This window comes from Thunnus thynnus, chromosome 7 (genome assembly GCF_963924715.1).
Source record: "Thunnus thynnus chromosome 7, fThuThy2.1, whole genome shotgun sequence".
Classification (NCBI taxonomy): domain Eukaryota; kingdom Metazoa; phylum Chordata; class Actinopteri; order Scombriformes; family Scombridae; genus Thunnus; species Thunnus thynnus.
Genome location: NC_089523.1, coordinates 9,879,596 through 9,905,532, shown reverse-complemented (window position 1 = coordinate 9,905,532; position 25,937 = coordinate 9,879,596). Strand labels below are relative to the sequence as shown.

The following is a 25,937-nucleotide window of genomic DNA, read 5'->3' as shown; positions in this document are numbered from 1 at the left end:
GATAATAATACATATAATAAAAAATACAATAATATATAATAATACATATATGGATAATTAATACATTCATGGATGTATTTTGACTTAGCTGATCAATGGGTAAATTTCACATGCATCAATATTTAGGGACTAAACTCTGAAAACTGTCAATATTCAGATGTAATGTAATTAAATTCAACAAATCGACTTATGGCTTTCTATGTAATAAAATTTACTTTTTGTCTTCTATTTATTCGATTATTTAATATTGCAACATTTTTCTCTACATAAAGTTCGACTTCTTAAAAAAGGGCAGCAAACCTTCTACTGTGGTGGCGGAGCTTAGGTCACGTGCCACAACTCGACCAATAGAAACGCAGAATGGGTTAGTTTGCGGAAGTTATCGAGTGAGCGTGTCGTCTTCCAAACGAGAGGAGTAAAATAAAAAGAAACATCTATTCTGTGAAGCATAAAACAGTCTGTGGTCACAGACACTAACTACGCCGTGTTCCGCCTGATTAACGTTAGTATTTCTTCCGTCTGCTCCGCTCCTTATTCTGATATCTGCTGGGTCAGTTATGTCCAAATCAACGAGATGGGACTCAAAAGAAAACGAGTCGAAACATCTGCCGATCTATCAGCACAAAGCCAAACTGATCCAGGCTGTCAAAGACAGCACTTTCCTGGTTATCACCGGTGAGACTGGCAGCGGGAAAACCACACAACTTCCACAGTATCTGTATCAAGCAGGTAGGCTGTCATTATGATGTCTTACGCATGATAATATACTGTCAAAGTAACAGTACTGCTTATTACAATGAAGTACACCAACTAATTAACTGCCTGGTAAGCTAAATTCTGCAACTAAAGAGATGACTGGACTATTTTTGTGTTGGTTAAACTAATACAGCAGCCCTGACGTGAATTTATGAGATGTAAGCTGTGGGATGAAAATGTGAATCATTTTGGAGTGGTCACTGTTTACTTTTTGTGGGCAGGTTTATGTAAAGATGGCAAAATTGGCATCACCCAGCCCCGCCGGGTGGCTGCTATCACAGTGGCCCAGAGGGTGGCTCAGGAGATGCAGTGCACTCTGGGCAGAGAGGTTGGCTACCAAGTACGCTTTGATGACTGCACAACACAGGTGAGAGACAAAGACAGCTCAGCTAATGATTATTCTCGTAATTGATTAAAGGGTAGGGTCACAATTTTTCAATTCTGTCTCAAAACAACAGTCCATATAAACACTTAAAGAGGATTTGCTTGCTGTGATCATTCCTCCTGTTCATACTGGCTATTAAAAAGTCCCCTTCAAATGTGCTTTCACTGTAAGTGATGGGGGGGGGGGGGGGGGGTCAACAGTTATTTTGTTCAAAAACACATTTAAAAGTTTATTTGAAGCTTATATGAGGCTTCAGCAGTCTGAGTTAGTCATATCAAGTGGATATCTGCCACACAGTCTTTTTAGCATCAAATTCCCTCTTTGTGTTTCCTCAGACAGTGTTTCCCTGTTGAGCTGTGGTGGAATTATAGTAACAAAAAGAGGGACTTTGGCACTAAAAAGACTGTAATGTTGAAAGTATCAAACAAACCTGAATAATTGTGAACCTGTCCTTTAATCAATTGTTTTTTCTTAATTAATCAATTAGTCATTTGGTCTACAAAATGTCTGAATATGGAGAAAAAATGTCAATCACTGTTTCCCAAAGCCCAAGATACAACCTATAACGTCTTGTTTTGCCTTTACCAACAGTCCAAAACCCAAATATATTCCATTTAATTTCTTGGAAGAAGAAACCAGTTAATATTCTTAAGACACAGGAACCAGAGAATTTTGACATTTCCCCTAAAAAAAAAAAAAAACCAACAATGAATCGACCATCAAAATAGTCGGCAATTAATTTACTGGCGATTGACTAATCAATTAATTGACTAAACAATGCAGCTCTAAATATAAATGCAGAGAATACAATATCTTTCATGTAAATATTTGATAATATGAAGTTGTGATTGTGTTTGAGCCAGGACACAGTGGTGAAGTACATGACAGACGGCTGTTTGCTCAGAGAGATCCTGGCAGACCCTGGACTTTCTCAGTACAGTGTCGTAATCTTGGATGAAGTCCACGAACGAAGCCTCAACACAGTAAGTCAATATATTTTATTTGGCTCAATTTGATAAGTTCCGCACTATACTGTTGTATGCATACAGTTTGTCATGTTACAAAATCTACAATAAGTGCTTTCTATTCATCCGTCAACACACACATTGAGCAACCGTTTGTATTTGTTGCAGGATATTCTCCTGGGTTTACTGAAGAAAGTCTTTTCCAATCCTGCTAAAGCCACCAAGGGCCGATCTTTCCCGCTGAAGGTGGTGGTGATGTCCGCCACCTTGGAAACCGACAAACTTTCAGCCTTTCTTGGCGACTGTCCCGTCTTTGCTATTCCTGGGAGGACATTTCCTGTCACCTGCACGTTTGGCTCAGCTGTAGGACCTAAAGACACAGAGAGCACTGGTTATGTGAAAGAGGTACTGAGTTTAAGTCTGGAGAAAGTTTGTTGTTCTTTATGGTTATAAAGCTTATAATGCTTCATTTTTTTTGCTCCATAGGTTGTGAAAATAGCCTTTGATGTGCACACCGGTGAAATGGCTGGGGATATTCTTGTGTTTTTAACAGGTAAGACACAATTATGGAGCTCTGAGATGAGAGTATATGTTAAATCTGATGAATTCTGCCACATTAATTCCACCATGTTTGACAGGTCAGTCAGAGATTGAGCGAGCCTGCGACTTGCTGTATGAAAAAGCAGAATCTATAGACTACCGCTATGATGTGCAGGACCAGACGGTGGAGGGCCTTCTTATTTTGCCTCTTTATGGATCCATGCCCACTGGTAAACACATACAGCAGCTGTTCACCTCTTTTAGTGCAAAGTACATCAAAAATTTAAATAAAGTCAGTGTGATGTCATCTTTTTTGGTCTCGTCATAGACCAGCAGAGGCAAATCTTTCAGCCTCCACCTCCAGGAATAAGGAAGTGTGTGGTGGCCACTAACATTGCAGCAACATCTCTCACCATCAATGGAATAAAGTGAGTGTGCTGCTTTTATCAGATATGCAGCCATCAAAAAAAATGGTTGATGTGAATTAAATGTTATTAAAATCTTACACTTTCTTTTCCAGGTATATCATAGACAGCGGGTTTGTGAAACAACTCAACCACAACTCACGGGTGGGCATGGATATTTTGGAGGTGGTGCCTATTTCAAAGTGAGTCTTGAGAAAAGTGACATGTCATTTTAAAATCTGAAAATAGCTTTGTTTAAGTCACTTCCGTGCTAACAACCACGCTATGAGAAAAGCTTGCCAACTGAGATTTGGATTGGATTTTTGGGGGGATTTTCCGTGATTAGGAGCGAGGCTCAGCAGAGAGCAGGCCGAGCTGGAAGAACCTCAGCCGGGAAATGTTTTCGGATCTACAATAAGGAATTCTGGGAGAAGTGCATGCCTGAATATACAGTTCCAGAGATCCAGAGGACGAGTCTGACCGCTGTGGTACTCACACTCAAGTGTCTGGGCGTTCATGATGTCATCAGGTACACTGTTACCCATCCTGTCTGTTTGTAATTCTGTGCTTTCGTATAGTTCATAATTAATTTATTATGAAGAGTTCATTTCTTTTAAGGTTCCCTTATCTGGACTGTCCAGAGGAGAGATTTATCCTAGAAGCACTAAAACAGCTTTATCAGTTCGACGCCATCGACAGGTGAGCAGTTGTACCTGTGAACTTGAATCAAGTTTTTAGTTTTTCCGAGCACAAAAGAAGCGGGTTTATGTAGTTCTTGCTGAAATTTCATGAGCTTCATCTGTCTGGTATTTGGGTTGTAGGAGAGGTCGAGTGACCCAGCTGGGGGAGCTGATGGTGGAGTTCCCTCTGCACCCAGGCCTCACCAGGGCCCTGCTCAAGGCCGCCTCACTCAGCTGCCAGGACCTGCTGCTCCCTGTGGCCGCCATGCTGTCTGTAGAGAACATCTTCATCCGGCCAGGTCAGCAATTTAGCTTTAAAGGTGCAATGTGTAGGATTTAGTGGAATCTAGTGGTGAGGTTAATATTTACAGTAAGAAAGAAACTAAATGTGTCCCTGAAATTTAGAGTCCCTGAAATTTAGAGGGTATTCAGTTGCAACCAACTGAATACCGCTCATCTCACCCTCCCCTTCCAGGACAACCTAAGGTGGCCACAAAACTCGCGAAAAATGCGAAAGGCCCTCTGTAGAGCCAGTGTTTGGTTTGTCCGTTTCGGGCAACTGTAGAAACATGGTGGCGCAACATGGTGGGCTCCATGGAAGACCTGCTCTCTATGTGGATATAATGGGCTCATTCGAAGGTAACAAAAACACAGTGATTCTTGTTTTCATGGGATTATACAGTAATTAAAACATACTTATCAATATTATATTCCATTCCTGCCAAGTCTGTTCAGCTGGATGCTACTAAATTCTACACACTGGACTTTAAAGCAGAACAAAAAGTATGTGCTATGAGGGAGGAAAAAAACGAACGAAGTTCTGTTTGATTTATTGATGTACTTATTTCATGTGTGAATAGAGTATGTATGTGTGTAGAATGAAGACATGATCTTGGAGTTCACACAGCTTTGACTGACCTCTCACTTCTCCACAGGCCACCCTGAGAAGCAGAAAGAGGCAGATAAGAAGCACAGAGCGCTGGCTGCCAAGAGCGGCGGCATGAACGACTTCGCCACACTTCTGAGTGTGTTCCAGTCGTGTAAATCCAGGTACCGTATTTAACTGAGTACCTCTGCAAGATGAATCTACATTATTTCTTTTTGTTTGTACAAAGAAATATCAGTGATGTCATGTGATGATATTATCAATGTTTTGCTCTTGCACTCTGCAGTGATAGACCCTCAGCGTGGTGTAAAGATAACTGGGTCCACTGGAGGGCGCTGAAGTCTGCCTTCAGTGTGGAGACTCAGCTGCGAGAGATCCTCATCCGCCTCCAGCAGGTACAGGAGTTTACCCGATTAATTTTCCTATCACTGCAGCACGTTGTGTGTCCAATACACCATATTACTGTAAACATAGCAACTATAATCTTGCTCCTCATGTTAATGATACAATAACTTTAATAATTATAATGAACCTTGTAGATTAGATCTCCATTCGGTAATTTATGTAAATTTAGCACTCAGTTCGTCAACATACTGCTGTGCTAATTGAGTGCGATTATTAATTTTTGTTCATTCATGCATCCTCGCTCCTTCCAGAAGAGAGATTTCCCTGTAGAAACATTTGATGGCAATAAGAGTGAACTCTTCAGACGATGCCTGTGCACAGGATACTTCACCAACGTCGCAAGAAGGTATCATCAAGATTGATTTGAAATTACCCATATTTAAGTCTCATTTGGAATTCCTTTAATATCTCTTTAGTAATGTGAGATTTATGCTTGTTTTGAATATTTTTTAGTTAATTTTTTTATATGCTATGCAGGTCTGTTGGAAAGGTATTTTGCACAATGGATGGCCATGGATCCATGGTTCACATTCATCCATCATCAGCGGTAAATGTATTTTTCAATTAATTTAAAAAGATCTCTAATAAAAGTCAGTTTTCATAGAAAACACATCACCTTTGGATACTGTGCATCCAAACTGGAGTTTCCATGCTTCCTCCCTGGTTTCTCCTTTGATCTGTATTCCTTGTTGCTCCCAGCTGTTTGACCAGGAGGCAGAGCTGAACTGGATCATCTTTCATGATGTGCTGGTGACCTCACGGATGTATGTCCGGACAGCGTGTCCTATTCGATATGAGTGGGTGAAGGACCTATTACCAAAACTCCATGAGGTGGACGTTTATGAACTGAGCAGTGTTGCAAGAGAAGAAGTGACAGATGAGGAGATGATAAAATGGGAGACAAGGGAGGCGGCCAAAAGACAACCAGGTTCTCAGAATTACTCATACTCATACTCAAGTATTCATTTGGAAACTGTAACCTTCTTAAGTCTTAAAGAATAAAATAGCAGGCCTTAGATAAAGTGTTTTACTGAAAGAAGTTAAAACATGCTTAGGCTCTGTCATGCTTAATAACAAACTGATAGATAACTTTGCTCTTTTTTTCAGAGGTTTCTACAGAGGACGTCTTGAAGAAGCTGGAGAAGCGAAACAATGAAGCCACAGTCAGTGATGCTCGCGCTCGCTATCTGCAACGAAAGCAACAAAGACAACAGAGTAAAGCTGTCTGACAGAACCACACCTTTGAGTTCATACCACAAATGGACATTTTTGAAAATGACTTGTGAATAATAAACATTTTCTTACTTTCATAACATTGCTTCTCTCTTCATTCACTCCACTGTAGACACAATTACGGTATGTAATAGTTGGTTGCATGGGTCATCTAAAGAAATCCTTGGTGCTTTATTCCTTAACAGGAACAGGTTTGAAAGAAACTGTTGGTTTATAGAGGAGGAGGGAGCACTGGTTAAGAAGGAAGATGCATTTTTAGCTATTTTTGCACTGCCTAACTCTAAATTAATCCGTACTCCAGCTCTGTGCAGTCGGGGTGAGGTTAAGGTTATAGTATAGTACTTGATGTACTTTCACACCGACTGTTCAGGTGCAGTGGACCCTCTATGGCCTCGTACGTCATTTCCTTTTTGTGTGCGTCTGAGGGGCTGCTGTACTGTCTGGCTGGGACGGAGGGCTTCCACGCGAAGCAGCTGGCGACTAACCATAACCATAAAGAAGCGCTTTTATATGTCTAGGATTTGACAGTTATTTGTTGTCGTATTCAGCATATTTATCAATCAAGTTGGAGCTCAGTTGACTTTATTCTCTCGCTGGTTCACACACGCTTCAGTGAACCACTGCAGTAGCAACAAACCGAGCACGCCGCTGCTGCCGCCGCCGTCGCCGCCTTTGCCGCTGCCGCTGCTGCCGCCGCTGTTGTTGTGAGAGGAGAAAACAAGCTCGGCGAGGAGTCCGCTAAAGCTGTGTGATCATTGACAGAGTTCAATACACACAAGCTTCAAGTGATAACTGGTGGGAGCTTTGTGCGGCGTACCTCTGAGCCTCTTCAAGGACCGATAGCTGGGGGATATTTTTTTTGTCGCTGAAGCCCGAGGTAAGAAAAGCCGGGGCAATGAGGAGAAGTAGCGCAAGTCGCTAACTGACGTGCTAACTAGCTGTTAGCTCGAAAGCTAGTTTGGCTATCTGCCTTGTTTGATCGTAATGCGGTCATGGTCAGTGTCCTCAGTGCTGTCTGACGCGCCAATTGGCCAAAACTGCTCATCAGCTATGGTTGAAGTGTCGTAGCAAGTTGTTCACAGTCAAACTGAGATAGAAAAGCTAACTACCTGTCCTGGACTTGGAAGGTATCGTTTGTTGACTTTGCTTCTGTTAGCTAGCCTAGCTTCCACACTGGAAGGATGAGGATGTGTTAACGTAATGTTCATGTTTACGTTTGTTGCCGCGTTGTGTGCCGTTTGTAATTTTTGAGACATGAATTAAAAACGGCACAATTTACCTGGGTAGCTATACTTGTAAAAAAAATTGCTATTTATTGTCTCTTTGTTGTTTCCTCAAGTGTGCTGCATGTAAACCGAGCTGTCTTAACGCTTCATTAGTTAGATGTTAGCTGCTGTTGATGTCTTGTTTTGTCCATTGAAGTTGTAACGTAGGTGCGGTGAAAAGTTGTAGTGCTTGGTCTGTATTGTCTCTTAAAGCAGCCACAGAAGTTAGTAGTTGTTGTGCAGCCGTAGATGCACCTCTCATGGCCATAAAAAAGTCTGAAGTCGAGGGAAGCCTTATCTTTTTTATCTTTGTAAACAAAGTAGTTCAAACAGTTTTTTGTGGCCTGGTGACTGTATGCACTGTAATATTCAACCCCATCACTTTCACTGAAATACTGTGAAATTCTGGTAAACCTATTATCTAACATAAGCTGCTGATTCAGGGCTGACCCTGATCACCAAGGCCTCTCCACAAACATTCAGCATGAGCTGTGGTACAGTAGGCTATTACATTTGACAATACAGAGCATTGCAGCCATTTTGCTAATTGTTAGACCAGTAACATGTTTCATATTTGATTTCTATATGGCATCACCAGAGTTACAAGATCTACCATATTTATATCATGACACTGAAACACCGGCAGATGTCAGGGATTGTTGTCTGGAGTTTTAATATCTGTTTCCCATTCTGGCTGTCACTGTAGTAAGAGTCAGATGGTCAGATATGAGGTGGTGAGCAGATGTGCAGATTTCAGCAGTTTTCTTTGTTGTGGAGTTGTGTTTCAAGGCAACACAGTGAAGATGAGGAATGTATTCCAGCGCACTGCGGTGGTGACAACTCGATAGGCTTCAGTAGCATTTCACAGAAAGTTTCCTTTGTTATGAGAAATCAGTTTCACTTTGTGTCTTCACCTCCACCTCCCTGGCTGTAGTTTAACTTCCTTTAGAGCCCATGCCCTTTCACATTGACTTTTCTAAAGGCAAAAAGGCAAGTGTCTGTGCAATAAAACAGTATTACCTTAGGCTATGTTTTTGTTTTAAGCGAGTGAAGTCATGCAGCAGTTTTGCTCACAGCCCTACATGTCAGTCAGTGGAAGTTTTTATTTCCTCATGTATTCACTTGACATTCTGTATTTTTTTGTGATGTTTGTCTGAATGAATGTTGATGTTCTCATGATCACTTGGTGAAGCTACACCAGCCTGCCATGAGCGTTGTTCTCACATTTTATTGACAACATGAGAGTCATTGTGTATCCTGCATCAACAGTATTTTTCTCTGTTCTCTTCCTCTAGGCATTACATGATACATGTATTTTATCTGAGCCACTGTCAGGCACTTGACCAGTAGAAGCGGTTTGCACGATTTCCACCAGCTTGTCTGCAGCCCCCTCCCAACCCAGACAGTCTTCTGCCCCAGCATGAATGAAGTCAGTGTTGTGAGAGAAGGATGGCTCCACAAGAGAGGTAAGGGGCCCCTTGTGTTCACAGTCCATCATCTGAGTCTACATTAAAGTAATAGTCCATCTCAAAATCTCTTTTTAAATTATTTAATACACACCCATGTAGGCTTGTAAGGTGGCTGATAAAATTAGTAGTTTACTCTAGTTTAGTCATTTACGGTGGTAACAATACTGCGATGCATAGTAGTGTATTTAGTAATATTAAAGCCAAAACGCATCGATGTTTACTCAAACATTCACCCTCAGCTTGCTCATGAATCTTCTGTTTTTCCAGGTGAATACATTAAAACATGGAGGCCTCGTTACTTCATCTTAAAGAGCGATGGCTCCTTTATCGGCTACAAAGAGAAACCCGAGGTGTCCAGTGATCACAGCCTCCCACCACTCAACAACTTCTCTGTCGCAGGTTAGTTCTCCATTTCAGCCGACAAACGCAGAGATGGTTTTGGTGTTCATGCTTTCAGCTCCTCAGCCTTAGCTGATGTGCCTCTGCTTTGTAGAATGCCAGCTGATGAAGACAGAACGCCCCAGGCCCAACACATTCGTCATCCGTTGCCTGCAGTGGACCTCGGTTATCGAGCGCACCTTCCACGTGGACAGCAATGAGGAGAGGTAAAAGACGTTTATTCTTAGGGTTGCATTTTCTCTCTATGAGGTTGAAGCAGCTTTTTGTGAAAATGTGAGAGCACAGCCTGTAGCGGGCTTTTAAATTACCTAGGCCAGTACTTCTTCTGTCCACGTCATTGCTTTCAGGATATTTCTGAAAAGTTGTTTATTGACACTGAAACACTAAAACAATAAGAAAACCGCTAAACGTCTTCTTCCTGCTCAGAGTTTCAGTATAGCAAAACATAATATTTAGTTGTTCTCGTTTACATACTTTTCTTTTTGTTTTGTCAGACAACTGAACAAGTTTAAAATGGGGAATTGATGTCAATCAAAATCAGGTATCACGTGATCCACAGTTTAAGGAACCTTAAACATAAATGCAGGTTAAAGAGCGAATATCTTTTATCATGATCAGTTATTTGGCATTTAAAGTAAGTGGAAAAAAACTAAAAGTTGTTCTCTTAACGTTACTGCCACACAGTACTGACCATGTCTAGCTGTTTCTTTTGTAAAAAAAAAGGAACACACAGTTAGACTGTTTTTAAATGTATCCACTGTGGAAAGCATTTTTGGACATTAAAAACACTGGCTTAACAGAAGGCCAAAATGAAAAAGACAAAATGGGTTTTCAGATTTAGCGAGCTTAGTATGGACATAGTCCTAGACCCTTAGCCTTGAGTCGCCACTGTAGATTAAAATGGATTTGACAGTGTTTATAATGTCGACGGCGGAAATGTGCTTGCAATTTTGTTCAACCGTTAATGATATCGAAATAATGCCAACGAAAATTATATTTTGAAAGAAGTACGTCTTACTGTGTCTAGAGTTTTTGTTTTTTTTAAGTAAGGGAAGTAAAACACAAGGAAAAACATGCTCACAAATGAATCACAGAGAGCCTAAATGGGCCATTTTTCATTACAGGCAGTGAAATCCATTTTACTTTGTAAGAGAAGGAAAGACCATCATGTTCAAAATAGAATTCAGTGCCAGATTAGACCTGATTATTCACCCCTAACCCAAGCAATCGTCATTGGGGTTTGTTTACATCGGCTCTGCCAAGTACCAAATCCCAGCAGCCCCAAGATAAATAGTACACAGATTATCCTCTACCTTCTAAACTTAGCTCACTCGACTCCTTTTTTTCCTTTAAGATGGCACAACTTTTTTTGCCATCTGTCTGAATATAAGAAATTCATTAAAATATGTTATTGCTAACAACGATTTATATTTTAAGGCAAAACTCGTGCCATTTCATATTCTTAGAGAATCTATTAAGAGTAATTTAGACATGACAGTGGCTAGATTTGATAAGGTTAATGTGTGCTTTCTACTGGGTCAGGGAGGAATGGATGCGATCGATCCAGGCTGTGGCGAATAGCCTGAAGAGTCAGCAGCAGGATGAGGAGCCCATGGAGATCAAATTTGGCTCACCAAGTGACAGCAGCGGCACAGAGGAGATGGAGATTGCTGTGTCCAAATCCCGCACAAAAGTGGTCAGTATTTGCACAAGCAGTGTCTGGCAGCTGAGTGTTTTCTGTGTTTGTCAAGCTAAGCTCATCTTTATTGAGCAAGTTGTTCAAACTTTAAGCCTCTTTCTCAAAGCTTTTTCGGTGAAACAACCTTAAAGTGAACAGAGGACAACATATTATTTAACCGTTTATTTTCTACTTTGTCTTGTGGTGATTATGCCTAACATAGAGCTTTTCTGTCATGGTGTATCTTTGGCTATTATCCCTACAGACCATGAGTGATTTTGACTACCTGAAGCTGCTGGGCAAAGGGACATTTGGTAAAGTGATCCTAGTGAAGGAGAAGGCCACAGGGATGTACTACGCCATGAAAATCCTCCGCAAAGAAGTCATCATTGCTAAAGTTAGTGCTAATCACATTCAAATATATTTGAAATTGTTTTGGCGCAGCATTACTATCTATTCACTATGTGATATTACTCTCACTGCATGTATTGAACGTGTGTGTGTTCATGTGTGTGTTCCTTTAGGATGAGGTGGCGCACACAGTTACAGAGAGCAGAGTTCTCCAAAATACGCGGCATCCCTTTCTAACGGTCAGTCACCAGTGCCCGCACCATTGCCTCATTTGGAGCTTACCAATATTAAGGTGTCATTTAATCAGTACATGCAGTGACGCGTTTTTGTTCTCTTCCTACACAGACACTAAAATATGCATTTCAAACACACGACCGGCTATGCTTTGTGATGGAGTATGCAAATGGAGGAGAAGTAAGTTGTTTTTTTTTCTCTTTTTTTTTCATCTGACCTACATTCATGTCTGTCGTGTCGATGACATTCTGAAAGATGGCTCATTGTAGTAAAATGCTGCAGCACTTTGTATAGATTTAAGGTTTGAAATCCAACCTGATCAGATTGAGTGGTGGCTGAATGAAAATCAAATCATTCTTGGACTTAATTGTTACACTCATACATTGTAGAAATTGGTTTGGTTACTACATGTACCGTGCAGGTAGTTAATCCAATATTCAGATTAAAAAGCTATTTTCTAAATGCTTGTAGAGGTGCACCCAGAAATGTTTAAATGCACACATTGAAAAATTACCATCAAAGATGAGATGACAGATTTTTATGAGATAAAATATCACACAGAGGAATTACTCTCTCATTCCTGTGTCTACTTTTTTATTCTTTTGCAGCTCTTCTTTCATTTATCCCGGGACCGAGTGTTCACAGAAGATAGGGCGCGGTTCTATGGTGCAGAAATAGTGTCGGCACTGGAGTACTTACACTCACGCAATGTAGTTTACAGGGATTTAAAGGTAAGGTGTCCTCTTACTCTGTCAGTATTAATTTAAGAGATAATTTTGTGCAATGACATTGCTGATGATTGCATTATAAAAATGTTACAAATAATAAAAAAAGATCCCTCTTATGTCAGTTCTTGGAGAGCTGCTTCTTGATAAAGAACATTTCTTACTCAACACTTTGACTACTCTCTTAGGGTCATGTAGTCATGGTTGCTCATCAAGTGATTCTCTTTCTCTGGCCAGCTGGAGAACCTCATGTTAGACAAAGACGGTCACATAAAGATAACAGACTTTGGGCTGTGTAAAGAGGGGATCACAGACGGTGCCACCATGAAAACCTTCTGTGGGACTCCAGAGTACCTGGCACCTGAGGTAACTCCACAATGGCTGTGGACTCTGACATCAATGTTTTGTGACCAGAATTATGATCATTGATTGCTACAGGGCTAGATACTAACTACTTTAATGTTAACTTGTGTGGGATGTCTGGTAGGAAAGCTTTGGAACAATTGTCAACACTGTTGTTGGACAGTGTTGGTGAAAACCAGTAGAGCTGATTGCCGTATTGATGTTGATTTTTATCTGTAAATTTCACTGTGAAATTTGTGACTGGTCACAGGATGTAAAATGTAAATTGTCTCCACAGAGCTTTTTGTCTTAGCTTGCTAAATGTATTGATTTCAGGAACTAGTGCAACAACGTAAAAAGGTTTATTGATAGTCCTGCACACGTCAGTTGTTTTATTTCTCACACAACTCTTCCCATCTCTACCCTGCCAGGTGCTAGAAGACAATGACTACGGAAGAGCGGTTGACTGGTGGGGCCTTGGCGTGGTCATGTACGAGATGATGTGTGGACGGTTGCCCTTCTACAACCAGGACCACGAGCGTCTCTTTGAGCTCATCCTCATGGAGGAGATCCGCTTCCCTAAGAACCTGGCTCCTGAGGCCAAGGCCCTGCTGGCCGGCCTGCTCAAAAAGGATCCCAAACAAAGGTATGTCTGTGTTAAGGAATAATTTAGAGCTAACTAGTGAATAAGTAACAAGACTAAGAGTTTACAGCCATGCTAGCGGCTCTTTGAGGCTGCAAACACAGCGGTTCTATGAGCTTAATACTTACATGCTCACAGTGACAGTGCTAACATGCTGATGTTTAGCATGTATAAGATTTACCATTTTCACCATCTTAGTTTAACATCTTATCATGACAACATCTGCTAGTTTGAAACACTAAGTACAGCTGAGAGATGATGTTAGTAGCAATGCACAGATTGCAATTTTCTTGGCCAATTCCGATTTCCGTTTTTTTTTGGCTGAAGCGGCCACAGACCAGCCCCATAACTGCGGTTGTCCATGACCGACTGACCGACTGACTGACTGAGTGACTGAGTGATGGAGTTACACCATTGGTCGGTCAGCTTTGTTGGGAGTTTCCACATTGGCTATCGCTCTTTCAAAATGAATCAGCGCAAGAAGAGCAGCAGTGCGATGCAGTAACTGTGTTTCCTGCTCTGCGCTCCGACGCTCTCAGCTGCAGTGTTAAATGCAGTAAAGTTGGCTAAACTCCTGTTTAAACAGACGCGTACCGGTGTCCGTACCGTCTCCTCCTCTACCGTCCAGTATGATTGACTCTTCGGCTGGCAGCGCTGTCAGCAGCTGGCAGGAGAGACGCTCTGCAGTGCATTTGGATTTTATAACTGAACTAATACCAAGAGGCAAACTTTTTATTTCTCTTAAGTTTTCACATCACAAACATTGAACAACAGCATTAAAACACAAATCTTGCAGGTAAAACATGTGACTCATGTAGCTGTTATATCAGGTTAGTGTGGGGCCTCTGCTGTGGTGCACTTGATTTGACTGTAACTGAAGTAACTGGGTGGAGATAAGCCTCCTGAACTTGCACCCAAAGTGCTGACAAAACTTTCATTTACAATTTCCACCGCAGCCTCCATTATCATCAACCGGGAAAGAGGCCGAAAAAAGGTGCATGGAGGCATAAAGGAGAGCACATAGTTTAAGCACCCCAAGTAACGATCACTCTGACAAAACACTCAATGCAGAGTGAAAAACAAGAGAAATCCTCAGAGTGAAACAGATGAAAGAGCAGCGGGAGTTAACAGATAATTAGAAAAGTTATAATTAGAATTAAAGATTAAAATAAGTTCTCTTTCAAATCAGACATCCCAAGATATGAGTTGAAAGTATCGTTCTTGCAACTGCATTTATACCCTTTTTTGTTTTTACTCAAACGTAGCTTAGCCATGTCATGTGATATGTTACTTCAGTATACTTTACCAGCAAATATTACTGAGACCACTACAGAAAATTGCAGATGAAGCTTTTAATATATACCATACATGGTCCAGCCATACACTAGGTTTTGATGTAGTTAAAAGTTTGACCTGCCGATTCCGATTTTGCCGGATTCCAATTTTCTTCCTTTTTAAGAACTATATATACAAACATTTTTATAACTTTTCTTTAATAGAAAATTCAATTGTATGTTCATAAAACATTGTTCTTATAAAACATGAACACAGTATTTGGTTTTACATGATGAACTTTCAAGTTCATTGAAGTCAACTCAAAGTAAAATACTGATAAAATATTTGTCAGTGGTGCAGATAAACCCTGGTGGGTACATAAAAGTCTTATTTCCATGCAGATTGAAACACACAGCAGGATTCATATCAGTTTGTCAGATAATGATGATCGATCAGTGCATCTCTATTTGGTCATAACGTTTTGACCTCATGGTGCTAGAGGAGAAGTCCTAAGATCACCAAAGACAGCAGGCCTTGTTCTCTGGGAACTGTTAATAATAATAATAATAATAATAATAATAATAATAATAATTTCATGACAGTCATCCATCCTATAGCCTGCTCCAGACTGGTGGACCGTCTGAACAACAGACAGGCCGACCGACATTGCCATCCCCAGAGCCATGCCACTAGCATGGCTTATAAAAAATTGAGATAGCAGAATAATTGGGGTAAAAATGAGCACACGGTAATCTAACAGTAGTTTCCATTATAGTATTGTATCATTGTTTTGCAAGACTGTAAATAAGTTAGAGTAAAGATATTTGTCACAAATATATCTTTAAAATGAAAGCATATGTTTTTTTATTAGTATTAACTGACATATTGCTCAAGTTTGTTTCTTTAAACACTCAGTAGGCACCAAATTACTGCAGCAATATATAACATTAATTACTGTATTATGTAGCCTTTCAAAATAAGAATTAATTGCAGTGGTACTGTTTGTGATATTCTTATTAGAACCCAGCCTATATATTTCAGACTGACATCTTTATTTGAGATTTTTGAAAATATTTTAATAATATCAGCCAATATTCATTTTTTAACACATAGCATAATTGTTTTTGATAGGGATCCCATAAATTTAGTAAAAACAATTGGTCACAAATAACAATTGAGATACAGTTGAAAATGAAACATTTGGAGAAACTATGTAATGGAAGCACTTTCTGAAGTACATTTTTGGCATTTCTGCCCTGCTACTTCTTGTTAGATATAGACGGACATACACACTTCTACTGTATCTGTCATGAGCTAAAATCTTCTGATAATATCAGCCATGCCAATTTATCAGTCAGGCTTTACTTGTCGTATTAAATAATCTCCAACTGATATTTTTAAATTAAGAAGCTTTGCACTGAAAGATGTTTTTATGGCACGCACAGCAACAACCAAAAACCAAACTAATCTAGAAAAACATCTCAAGCTGTTTGTGTGTTAAAATCTATTAATATCAAGGTAAACAACACACTATTCATTAAAGATAAAAGAAATGATTCCTGTTTATGTTCTGTTTCACTGTGCAAACATATCCATTCAACTCAATGTGTGGCTCCGTGAGATGCAGCAGCACAGCTTGAGAAAAACATCGTCTTCCTGGGATTTTGCACCTCGTCTGTAGTGCTTGATTAGTTTTCTGAAACCTTCCTTCTCATCTTCCACAGCGCTCGGGGGCACCATGTTTTCAGCAAACCACGTTATTTAAGCCCTAGCTCCTTTTTTGATTAGTTTTGGTATAGGGTAATGGCCGTAGACAAGGACATAATTGATTGTTGTTTTGGTCGATCCCCAGTGTTTCAGGTAACAGTCGAAGAAGTGCTAATATTAGCACATTGAGCACTGCCTGCAGGCTTACCAACACATGCACCTATAAGTAGTAAGGAAATGAAGAATAAATTTGTCCAGAAATTGGTCAAAACAAGACATAAGAGAACAACACAGCATAAGTGCTTGCACATTTCTAATGATAGTGTTTACACTATTATCTGTATAAAAAAAAAAAAAAGGTGGCTGAGTGGGTGGTGACAGTGTTGTTGTTTTTTCCACAGGCTCGGAGGAGGACCAGACGATGCCAAAGACGTAATGAGCCACAAGTTCTTCACCTCCATCAACTGGCAGGATGTCATTGAAAAGAAGGTGAGGTACCGGGAGGAGAAAATTAATGATTTGACATTTCAAACAAGATGTTCTGAATATTAAAATGACTGGTTTCCTTCATCTCCTCCTCAGCTCGTTCCACCCTTCAAGCCCCAGGTAACATCAGAGACGGACACGCGTTACTTCGATGATGAGTTCACAGCACAAACCATTACAATAACTCCTCCAGACAAGTGTAAGTAGATCTGCTTCTGTGCATCTTTCATTTGTGTTTAACAACTAGATTTATGTGGTAATAAGCATTTTTTTCTCTCTCTCTCTCTTTTTGGATATTACAGATGACAGTTTAGATGCAGAGGATTCAGATCAGCGTACGCACTTCCCTCAGTTCTCATACTCTGCCAGCGTACGGGAATGATCGCTCAGACTTTTGAACAAGCAGGCAGGCTAATACACAATCCCAATCCCACATACACACTTGCACTGCTGGGGGGGGGCTGGGGGGGGAGGGGGAATTTCGAATGACACAAACAAAAACTGGCACAAGACACATTTTCATTTGGTCTTTAACTCACTCTCACACACACACACAGACACGCACACACATACTGGCAAATCGGATAAGCCATGGATCATAGAGTATGAAACGAACACACAGGCCACGAATGACTGACCTCAGCAGGTTTGTGTGGACAGACTGGCAGCTTTGTCTCTGAACGTCCTCTCAGGGTTCGCTTCAGGCTTCCCTGCAGGACCTCTGCTGCACTACACTGGGCACCACATCAAAGCCTTGACACTTTGAAACCAGGTTATGCCAGCAAGTACCACCTCTTTACCAGCTGTACCCATGCTACACACACACTTGCATACAAAACCCACCCATGCATAGACTGCATATATATACAAACGTACTTGATAGAATTTTAAGAAGTATAATCAAAATTAGGAAAATGGAAAAGATCTGGGTGGGGGGGGGGGGGACAAAATTTTATTTCATCGATTGTTACGGTTTTAAATGTAAAGCCATATTTCTGCATTTTTTTTGTGATTTTTTTTTTTTTTTTTCATTTTCATTTTTTTAACAAGTGCTCTTTCTGGAACTTGCTGTTACAAATCAAGTGTGGGACCGTTCCTACAGTAGGGGGGAAATGGGAAAGAGGGGGAAGGGGAGGAGGGTTGCCATTTCTGTGTTTGCACTGCACGTGTGTGTATGCGAATGGACGAGTGGATGTTTGAATGTATGCGAGTGTGCATATGAGCGCAAGAGAATGTATGAACAACTGTTTTTGATTCTCAACCATCCATTTGTGTCTGTTTTTATGCATGTTTTTAAGAACTCTGAACTATTGCTGGAATATCGACAAGAGAGGACACTACACGGCACACTCAATGGCCTTCTTTAAAGGGAACAAGCATGTAATTTATGGTGAGCTGTGACCAGCTTGGCGCTAAATTGACTCAGTCAGGATTAGAAACTGGGATGTCTTGCATGGCTTACCTTTTGCTTTAAAAGCTGCATTAATTTAACTCAAAATGATGCAGCAGTCCATGTCGCTGTGTCCTGCATCAACACATACACAGTAAAATATTTCTGACTGACCGACCAACAGAGTTTTTTTCATTAAGGCCAGTTGCTCAGCGTGTTTAAAAGACAGTAAGAATGGAAGGAAGGAGGAGAATAGAGACTAGACACTTGACCACAGCCTTTTCTCCAGCCCATCTACAGAGACCAATGTAGACGAACACAGCCATTCGCTGTCCTCGGTCCAGTAATTGTCACTCCCTAGCTGAAGAGTTAGGCACCAATCTTTTGTTCATTTTTCTATTTGTAATATCATTGTAAGTTTTTAAAATATTTTTAAAATAAGCTTTTGAATGTTCCCGTATTTTAAGAAAAAAAAAAAGAGAGAGAGTTCAATCGTTGTTATAATGAGGCCAAATACTGACTGACTTGGTGGACGTTTAACACTTCAAATGATTCCACGTTTGATGTTTAGAGTTGTTGGTTTGTGCTTTCTTTGATGCTGTTTCTAAGCACTTAAATCTACGTTAGTTGTATGTCTGCAGGTTTACAATCCAACTGAACGCCACATGAGCTGGTTGACCAACCTTCAACCTGCAGAAAGGGGGAACTAATCAATACCAGCTGATGTATTGTTTAGTTGAAATAAAAACCTGCATACTTTTTGAGTCCGACGCTCAAGACAGCATATTTAGAAGTGCTCATATTGACGCAGGCATATTATATTCCACATTTGCTGGAAGAGATGTTGGTTGCTCTTTGAGCTTCACTAAAGGAACATCAAGACCTTTTTTGTTTGTCATTGTTTTGTTTTTGTTTGATTTTTTTTTTTTTTTTTTTTTCCTCTCTTTGTCCATCTATTTCTCAAAATTTGGAAGACACATTGTCTTGTTAACTATACATTATATAAAATATATATATTAAAAGTTTTTAAACTGCTTTCTTTTTGATTAAGTTCTTCTTCTAAGGGGGTTTCCAATAGAGGATTGCTTATTTAGCTTAGATTGTATTTATCAGTAATTTGGTTTGAATAGGCAGTTAATTTCTGGTTGGATCTCTTACTTTCTGAAGGCAACTGACTCACTGTTTATAATTACCATAATTTAAGCATACATACATACACTTTGATTCTTTTTAAAACGAGAAAAAAACGGTCCCTAAACCTAAGCAATTACATTAACAAAGTTGTCTACATTTTTACACTGTTCTTTCAAAAATTGATGCTACTTTTCAGACAATAACTAAACACAGTAATGGTTTAAAAGGTTCAGCAAAAATCATCAGTTAGCATTCTCTGGAGATACCCCTCATGTCACATATTAATTTGCTTATATTTAAGTTTGTGTGAGTGGAAGAGCGCCAGAGGCTGACTGTGAGATATTTGTGAGTGAAAGTAGTGATAAAGACACAGAAAAGCAGCAGGTTTTGATTCTCATCGTTGGGCAGCAGGCGGCTCCAGTTCCTGCGGATGATAATGTGATCAAATGGCTTTGATTTACAGTTCACAACTCCAGCACCTCTTCTCACTGGCTCAGGCACAGCCATCATACTTCTAGCCTAGCGTCCTGCTTTGGAAACAGCAGGGCCGGATATCAGAACCACTGCACTGATGGACTCCACTGTGGATTTGCCTTCATTGCTATCATGGCCATAAGGGGGTGCTGCTGAACTTTTTTAATATTGGTTGTGAAGCCATACACTGAACCTCGCTGCTGGCCACGCTTTAAGCAATGCTTCACAGCTAAACATGCAAGTTAGTAGCTCTGACCTCTCCTGTAGGCATACACGGGCACAAGAAGTGCCTCTTCACTATTGTGTAAATACCAAAAAAAAAAAAAAAAAAAAAAAAAAAAAGCTTGATGGAGAATGCAGCATTCGTAGAAGGGGAGGCCTGCAGCTTTGTAGTATTTGATTTGCAGCTTTACTATGGTTACCTTGCTTCTCTGTATATTTGAATGTGATCAACAGTCACGAATGTCACACCTGATGTTGGTGTAACAAGATTTTTTTTTCTTTTTTTGCTTGTTGCTGTTAGTTGAGGCTCAGAGGGCAATGAAAAAAGCAATCTTAAAGGGGAGGGCGATGTCCTGGTAGACAGTTTCAGCCCCCCTTTGCAAGACTTTACAATGTAACGGGTGATACCTGCTACAATATGGTAGCTTATAACATTTGCAACTATAATGTGCCAGTAAACATTTTTACTGAAAAAAGCTGTGTGTGTGTTTTTTATTAAATTTTACAGCATATCTTGTTCACCTGTACAGTCTTATGCAAACCACTGCACCAGCTCTGCAGTTTTTTGTCAAGCTTACAATGTAGTATTGTTCAGTATATAGTGACCAGGGCTGTAGCTATCATTTAGGAGGTCATATTATCGATGCTGTTAGAATTTTAACCATAATTTAACACATTTACATGGTGAGTAGGCCTGGTTCTGATATCTAGCCCAATATCCTTAAATTGGACTGTTGTAGGCCAGAAACACAAAAAATAGGATTTGGTAAATTCCAGCACTGCAGGGAAAGGCTTTGAAACATTTAGGCCATTATGTAGGGAGATAGAACTTCCCAAAAACAGTTAAATTCATACAGAAATGTGGTGGGAATACATGTCTTGTGTTGTATAGTCAAAATGCCATAGGGTGGCTGTGGTTGCACTTGGGGGACTCAGTATTTCTAAAACTCTGGCTACGGTCCTGATTATGACACAATGTCAGAGCTGTTGATTTAACTAGAGGGTAGTTTTTGAGGGTGTTGTAATTAGTGTTTTATTTATTGCATAATATTGAAAAGTATTTGCATTATTCTGTCTCCCTCAAATATGTAAATGAGGGAGGAAAACCATCCACCAAACTAAAAGCAACATTTTTGTTTATGAGTAATTGCAGGGATAAAATATTGGGTTAGACTGTACAGATGAGTGTAACTTACAAGAGCCAATTAAATTTTGCTATATAGAAAGATGGCAAGCTATTTCACAGAATTTAAGCCCAAAACTTAACTTAATAGCCTACTCTGAAACATTTTAAACGTGGCTCATTTTTTAAGCATCGACCGGAAGTTCTTCTGTCTACCTTGACGTTGATGACCCCACCCCAATTAGTGCGGCCCACCTGTCTTTATTAGCGGCTATGCGGGCGGCATGACGGCTCTCTCTGCTCCAGGCCTCCGCCGACACCCGTGGATAAGTAGCTGCAGCGGCCCTGCACGGGAACTCTGTCTTCGGCTGTGATCATGGCCAGGACCGGTTTCTGCGACTCCAAGCCTCTGCTGGACTTACACAAGAAAGTGAGCGTCTGTTCAGTGGGCTCAATAGACCACTGAAACTTTACCAATTAATTGCTGTTAACATCTCCATCTGAACACCAAGTTTCAGTCTTCATATATGCGTGAACTGCAGATGTGCAATTAAAGCTAGGTTATTGGTAAAAAGAAAAAAAAAAACATCTCTTTATTAAAAAACAAAATGTGTATTTTTCCTTGATGACGTCGCTGTTCATTTATTTCCCAAATAAATTGATGGCAGAGAATATTCATTGAGCAACATGGTGGGGAAATTTACAAATGAAGTAATTAATTGAACCTTGATTTCATAATGACATAATTCTCCAGTTAATAGCTTTTCCACTTCAGCTCAAGGCTTGTTAAACTATTATTTTTAAGTGCTATGCTTTGTTTTCAGTATTGTTTCTTAAACTGCCTAATTTCTACTTGTACTGCCAGAAAAGTAATCGAGTTCACCTGCTGCCTCAGGTGTGATGGGAGGCCCTGATTAGGCCTTGATGAACCACTATTTGAGCAAGTTCACTTAGGAGTGAACGGTATTGTCAATAAAATTAGAATCCTGCGGAGAATGAACAGCAGCCACACAGGCAGTGGGATCAAAGAAAGCAGATTGTTTTGTCCCAGTGGCTGTAATGAAAATGGGTAGGCAGGCATTTTAAAGTGCCCCTGATAGAATCAGTTTCTGTGGGGGGAAAACTTTTTGTTGTCATTCCAGGCGGATGAGAAGCGAGCCCCCTTAAGAACTTGGGCTAATGCCTGCGGGCCTAAAGATCGCTGGCAGCCTGTAGAAGTAGATGAGTCCAGGATGGCCCCTGTCAAAATGGAGCCAGAGCGCAGATGGGTACGCATACTGTCCTGCTTCTCACCTTCTCCCAACACGTACACTTAACTCTTAACTTCATTTTCTTGCATATTAATAATCTTACATGATAAATGAGTGGTTGGATGAATACTGTCAAGATGTGAAGGCCCTGAGCTGAGAGTATTTGCATGCAGATGAGACGTGCCCATTGCATAGATGTGTAAGGTGTTGTCTGTCTGCAGGAAAGAAGGTTATCAGCACAAACAAGTGAAAGCATCATCATGGGCTTCCATGAGGACAGTCGGACATGCTCAGCTGGCAGTGTGATCAATAACAAAGGTTTATATAAACTTCTTCCCATACCAGAAAGTCCACAGTTCAAAATAAAGATGTTAGAATAACAATAAATGAAGATTGTGGTGAAATATAAGCAAAGTCAGATGGTAGGAGGTTATTACTTTATATTATTTCTTCGTGTCCTCCTTTCCCTCCTGTGTAGCAGATGGGTGTCTGGAGGAGCCTGTGCTTCTCTACCCTCACGGGCTGCAGGGTCTTCACAGCCTACAGGCACTGGTGCCCAGCTTTCTGCGTCATGAGGTGGAGACAGCACTGGAGAAACTGGACCTCATATGGGACCGGACGTACGCCTGGGACATGTTCTTGGACATGATGGTGAGACATCAGGAATCAGGGGTCTCTAAATGGTTTCATTTGTATTGGGGTATGGTTTTCTTATTTTCTCTTTGAGGAACATTGTACCTGAAATGTGCTTTGTACAAATGTTGTTGTTGTTATTATTATTATAAGTAGTAGTATATGAGAGGCAACCTAGAGGATTAGCACTTGCTATCGCTCTGGATCTCTTGAGTTATGTAGTGTGTATGTGTGCCTCCTGTTCTGTGTTTTCACCCTGCAGAGAACTCAAACCCAAAACTCTTTTCCCAACGCTGACCTGCCCTGGCATTTCACTGATGCCACCAGGGCTATCCTGGTAGACTGGCTCATTCAAGTTCATGTGAGTTTTTTCCTTCCTCAAAACAAAGCTTGTCTAAATATTTATATTTGTAAGATCATATAATTGTTAAACCAGAACCTGTCAAAAGCTGGCAACACCATAGCAAACGGATGGCTCTTACTATTTGTCTTGAGATAGATGACCTGTCAGGAAAATTTAAAAACATCTATGTTAACTTGAGAATAATTAAAGGAATAAACATTTTAGGAAATATTATTTTTTCGCATTCTTACTGAGTTAGATGTAGAGCTGCAATGATTAGTCAATGAATAGATAAGTTGATTCTCTGATTCAGGCCTCTCAAATGTGAATATATTTTGGTTTCTTTAGTCTTCTATGACAGTAAACTGAGTGTTTTTGGGTTGTGGCCTGTTGGTCAGGACAATACTAGAGATTTTAGGTTGTATCTTGGGCTTTTGGAAATGGCGACTGACATTTTTCACTATTCTTTTTTTTGGACCAAACAACTAATCAGTTAATTGAGAAATTAATTGACAGATTAATGGATTATGAAAATTGTTGTGGCAGCCCTAGTTAGATGAGAAGATTGATACCACACTCGTAAAATTGCAGAAAGCAAATAACTGTTTCCCAAAATGCTGAACTATTCCATTATACTTTGAAATAAGGACCATATTCTTTTCAGTGGTTTTAAATGTTGTGTGCCCTGTTTATTTCCTGCCAGGAGATGATGCATTTCCAGGAGGAAACTCTCTATCTGGCCATACACCTCCTCAACCGCTCCCTGCGTAAGATCAAGGTGACCACAGTCAACCTGCAGCTCCTTGGCATGGTTTGCCTCTTCCTTGCTGCAAAGAAGGAAGAGTGTCTCCTTCCTGAGGTATGCTGGCTCAATCCTCCAACACCAAAGCTACAGCCTGTTAAACTTGGCTGACTGCGCATGGTGTCTAATATCTCTATAAACCATGATTGGTTTGTTGCTGCTCATTGAGTAGAGCAAGGAGATTTTATTTATGTATTTTACCTTTTTTAAATATGTAACAGGTAATATCCAAATCTGTCATTATGTAATAAACTAGGGACATATTTATCAAAGAGATGTTTCCTTTTTGTGCTTCCAGGTGTCTGGACTCTGCTACTTGATGGACCACACCTACACTAAGCATCAGCTGCTGCGAATGGAGCGAAAAGTCCTCTGCGGGCTCAAGTTTGATTTGTCCTACTGTCCCCCTCTGCACTTCCTCCTCCTCCTCGCCTCCATTGCCCGCTGCAGTGCTAAGGTGGGTTGACAATGTGTACTGCTAGACACGTCCTCAGCAGAAGTGTCAGTGAGGTTATCTCTCATTATGTAGAGGTCTGAAATGTCATCTGTGCCACCAGGTGGTGTGGATGGCTCGTTATCTCCTGGAGCTATCTCTCCTGGAGGGCCAGTGTGTGGTGTTCCTGCCTGTGCAGCTGGCAGGAGCGGCCCTCTGCTTGGCCCGCCAAGTCCTGCAGGAGCCTCCGACACCAGAGGGGGAGGCTGCCTGGTGTCTGGCCTCCAGCATCCATGTTGGCAGGTGTGTAACCTGACTGATAAAATGCACTCCCTTTATTCAACCATCTTGTATCACACACAGTTTAGTGACCGCTTCTTATCCATAGTGCCCTTTTCTTTTTTTTTTTTTTGAAGCCCTTGACTTCACCAGCACTGTAGTCACTGAGCTCTGTCGTCTTGGTGATCCTTACTTCTCATCTGCAAAGCTTTACTGTACAAGTGTTCTGTCAGCATCCATCCTCACTGTCAGTTTGATCTTTTGTATGCTTTGTTTTTAGCGAGACTGCCCTGCTGAGGATCATGCACATTTTGGCAAACGCTGCAACCAAGGCCCACACCCGAGAGACCAGCGCTACTTTTATTAAATTCTCCTCCCCAGAAACCATGCATGTCAGCAGACATCCTGGTCTAAAGAACCCCTCTGGTCTGCTCGGCGTATGCACTTGACATAGCTGACAAACACAGGCAGAAATTATATCCCAAAGCTTCAAGGTGGTGATACTAGGCTTGTATCACTTGAGGACTTCACTCCTGTGTGGCGCAAACCTCTAGCCAAGGCGATATATATTCGGCTACGGATCCTGAAGAGTTTCCATGGCAATGGGTTAGGAAGAAGAGTGAGAGATTTGATGCCAAACATTGCTCGACAAAGAATTGCACGCACTTACATGTATGTGGTTTAGCCAGCTGAGTGGCACACCTGTTTTATGATCTTATCTTGCAGCCAGTTTAGAAAATATTTTGAATTGTATCGATGTGTCCTTGTCTTGTCATTTGTGGAGAGGATGTGGGCTGTCTATCAAGTTGTTTAAGGAAGTTTTAATGTAAAATAAAGTGTCTGCTGCAAAGTACTGAGATACAGCTATGTTTATTTTGCACAAACGTATGCATTTGGACAGGAATAACTGTGCTCGGACAACCCATGTTCAGCAGGCTGTGACAACAGTTCCTACATGACAGCAAAACGACTGCATGGCTGCATCATTGGCAACTCCTGCTCACATGCTGAATGCCAACACAGCTG

The 25,937-nt window shown here is 40.7% G+C and overlaps 3 protein-coding genes and 1 long non-coding RNA gene across 7 annotated transcripts; 3 read left to right on the top strand and 1 right to left on the bottom strand.

The window, feature by feature from the left end:
• Positions 1 to 361: 361 nt before the first annotated feature.
• dhx40 (DEAH (Asp-Glu-Ala-His) box polypeptide 40) lies at positions 362 to 6,334 on the top strand. Its single transcript, XM_067594196.1, has 17 exons — positions 362 to 729; positions 978 to 1,123; positions 2,005 to 2,124; positions 2,275 to 2,511; positions 2,593 to 2,659; positions 2,745 to 2,876; positions 2,975 to 3,074; positions 3,167 to 3,253; positions 3,397 to 3,579; positions 3,669 to 3,749; positions 3,872 to 4,029; positions 4,666 to 4,780; positions 4,903 to 5,011; positions 5,273 to 5,367; positions 5,499 to 5,568; positions 5,721 to 5,949; positions 6,129 to 6,334. Exons 1-17 carry the CDS (start codon positions 558 to 560, stop codon positions 6,248 to 6,250), a joined length of 2,223 nt encoding a protein of 740 aa, XP_067450297.1. The 5' UTR covers positions 362 to 557; the 3' UTR covers positions 6,251 to 6,334.
• Positions 2,359 to 7,875, bottom strand: LOC137185817 (uncharacterized). 2 transcript variants are annotated; one of them, XR_010928921.1, is made up of 4 exons: positions 7,364 to 7,875; positions 6,327 to 6,457; positions 5,638 to 6,208; positions 2,359 to 2,476 (listed from the first exon to the last, which is right to left on the bottom strand). It is a non-coding gene; the product is annotated as an uncharacterized lncRNA (long non-coding RNA). The 2 variants fall into 2 exon arrangements; XR_010928920.1 differs by lacking the exon at positions 7,364 to 7,875 and having other exon boundaries at positions 6,327 to 6,688.
• akt2 (v-akt murine thymoma viral oncogene homolog 2) lies at positions 6,714 to 19,253 on the top strand. Of its 2 annotated transcripts, none has more exons than XM_067594199.1 (14): positions 6,714 to 7,131; positions 8,815 to 8,985; positions 9,256 to 9,387; positions 9,482 to 9,593; positions 10,930 to 11,083; positions 11,331 to 11,462; positions 11,590 to 11,655; positions 11,762 to 11,830; positions 12,259 to 12,381; positions 12,613 to 12,741; positions 13,149 to 13,363; positions 16,744 to 16,831; positions 16,925 to 17,027; positions 17,131 to 19,253. In XM_067594199.1, the coding sequence occupies exons 2-14, from the start codon at positions 8,940 to 8,942 to the stop codon at positions 17,208 to 17,210; spliced, it is 1,449 nt and encodes a 482-aa protein (XP_067450300.1). In that variant the 5' UTR covers positions 6,714 to 7,131; positions 8,815 to 8,939; the 3' UTR covers positions 17,211 to 19,253. The 2 variants fall into 2 exon arrangements, with proteins under 2 accessions (XP_067450300.1, XP_067450302.1); XM_067594201.1 differs by lacking the exon at positions 6,714 to 7,131 and adding an exon at positions 7,182 to 7,381.
• A 2,159-nt stretch (positions 19,254 to 21,412) lies between these two features.
• Positions 21,413 to 25,768, top strand: ccnp (cyclin P). Of its 2 annotated transcripts, none has more exons than XM_067594213.1 (9): positions 21,413 to 21,601; positions 22,314 to 22,439; positions 22,643 to 22,739; positions 22,903 to 23,072; positions 23,317 to 23,415; positions 24,101 to 24,256; positions 24,498 to 24,656; positions 24,757 to 24,935; positions 25,192 to 25,768. In XM_067594213.1, the coding sequence occupies exons 1-9, from the start codon at positions 21,548 to 21,550 to the stop codon at positions 25,358 to 25,360; spliced, it is 1,209 nt and encodes a 402-aa protein (XP_067450314.1). In that variant the 5' UTR covers positions 21,413 to 21,547; the 3' UTR covers positions 25,361 to 25,768. The 2 variants fall into 2 exon arrangements, with proteins under 2 accessions (XP_067450314.1, XP_067450313.1); XM_067594212.1 differs by having other exon boundaries at positions 22,900 to 23,072.
• Positions 25,769 to 25,937: the final 169 nt, after the last annotated feature.

Bases quoted from the DNA above. Each gene is read 5' to 3' on its own strand.
- dhx40 (XM_067594196.1), top strand. From the start codon at position 558: ATGTCCAAATCAACGAGATGGGACTCAAAAGAAAACGAGTCGAAACAT. The intron at 2,125-2,274 runs GTAAGTCAATAT...TATTTGTTGCAG, and splicing joins ACGAACGAAGCCTCAACACA to GATATTCTCCTGGGTTTACT. The intron at 4,030-4,665 runs GTCAGCAATTTA...ACTTCTCCACAG, and splicing joins GAACATCTTCATCCGGCCAG to GCCACCCTGAGAAGCAGAAA.
- akt2 (XM_067594199.1), top strand. From the start codon at position 8,940: ATGAATGAAGTCAGTGTTGTGAGAGAAGGATGGCTCCACAAGAGAG. The intron at 9,594-10,929 runs GTAAAAGACGTT...CTACTGGGTCAG, and splicing joins GTGGACAGCAATGAGGAGAG to GGAGGAATGGATGCGATCGA. The intron at 11,463-11,589 runs GTTAGTGCTAAT...GTGTTCCTTTAG, and splicing joins AAGAAGTCATCATTGCTAAA to GATGAGGTGGCGCACACAGT.
- ccnp (XM_067594212.1), top strand. From the start codon at position 21,548: ATGGCCAGGACCGGTTTCTGCGACTCCAAGCCTCTGCTGGACTTACAC. The intron at 22,440-22,642 runs GTACGCATACTG...GTCTGTCTGCAG, and splicing joins TGGAGCCAGAGCGCAGATGG to GAAAGAAGGTTATCAGCACA. The intron at 24,257-24,497 runs GTATGCTGGCTC...TTGTGCTTCCAG, and splicing joins AAGAGTGTCTCCTTCCTGAG to GTGTCTGGACTCTGCTACTT.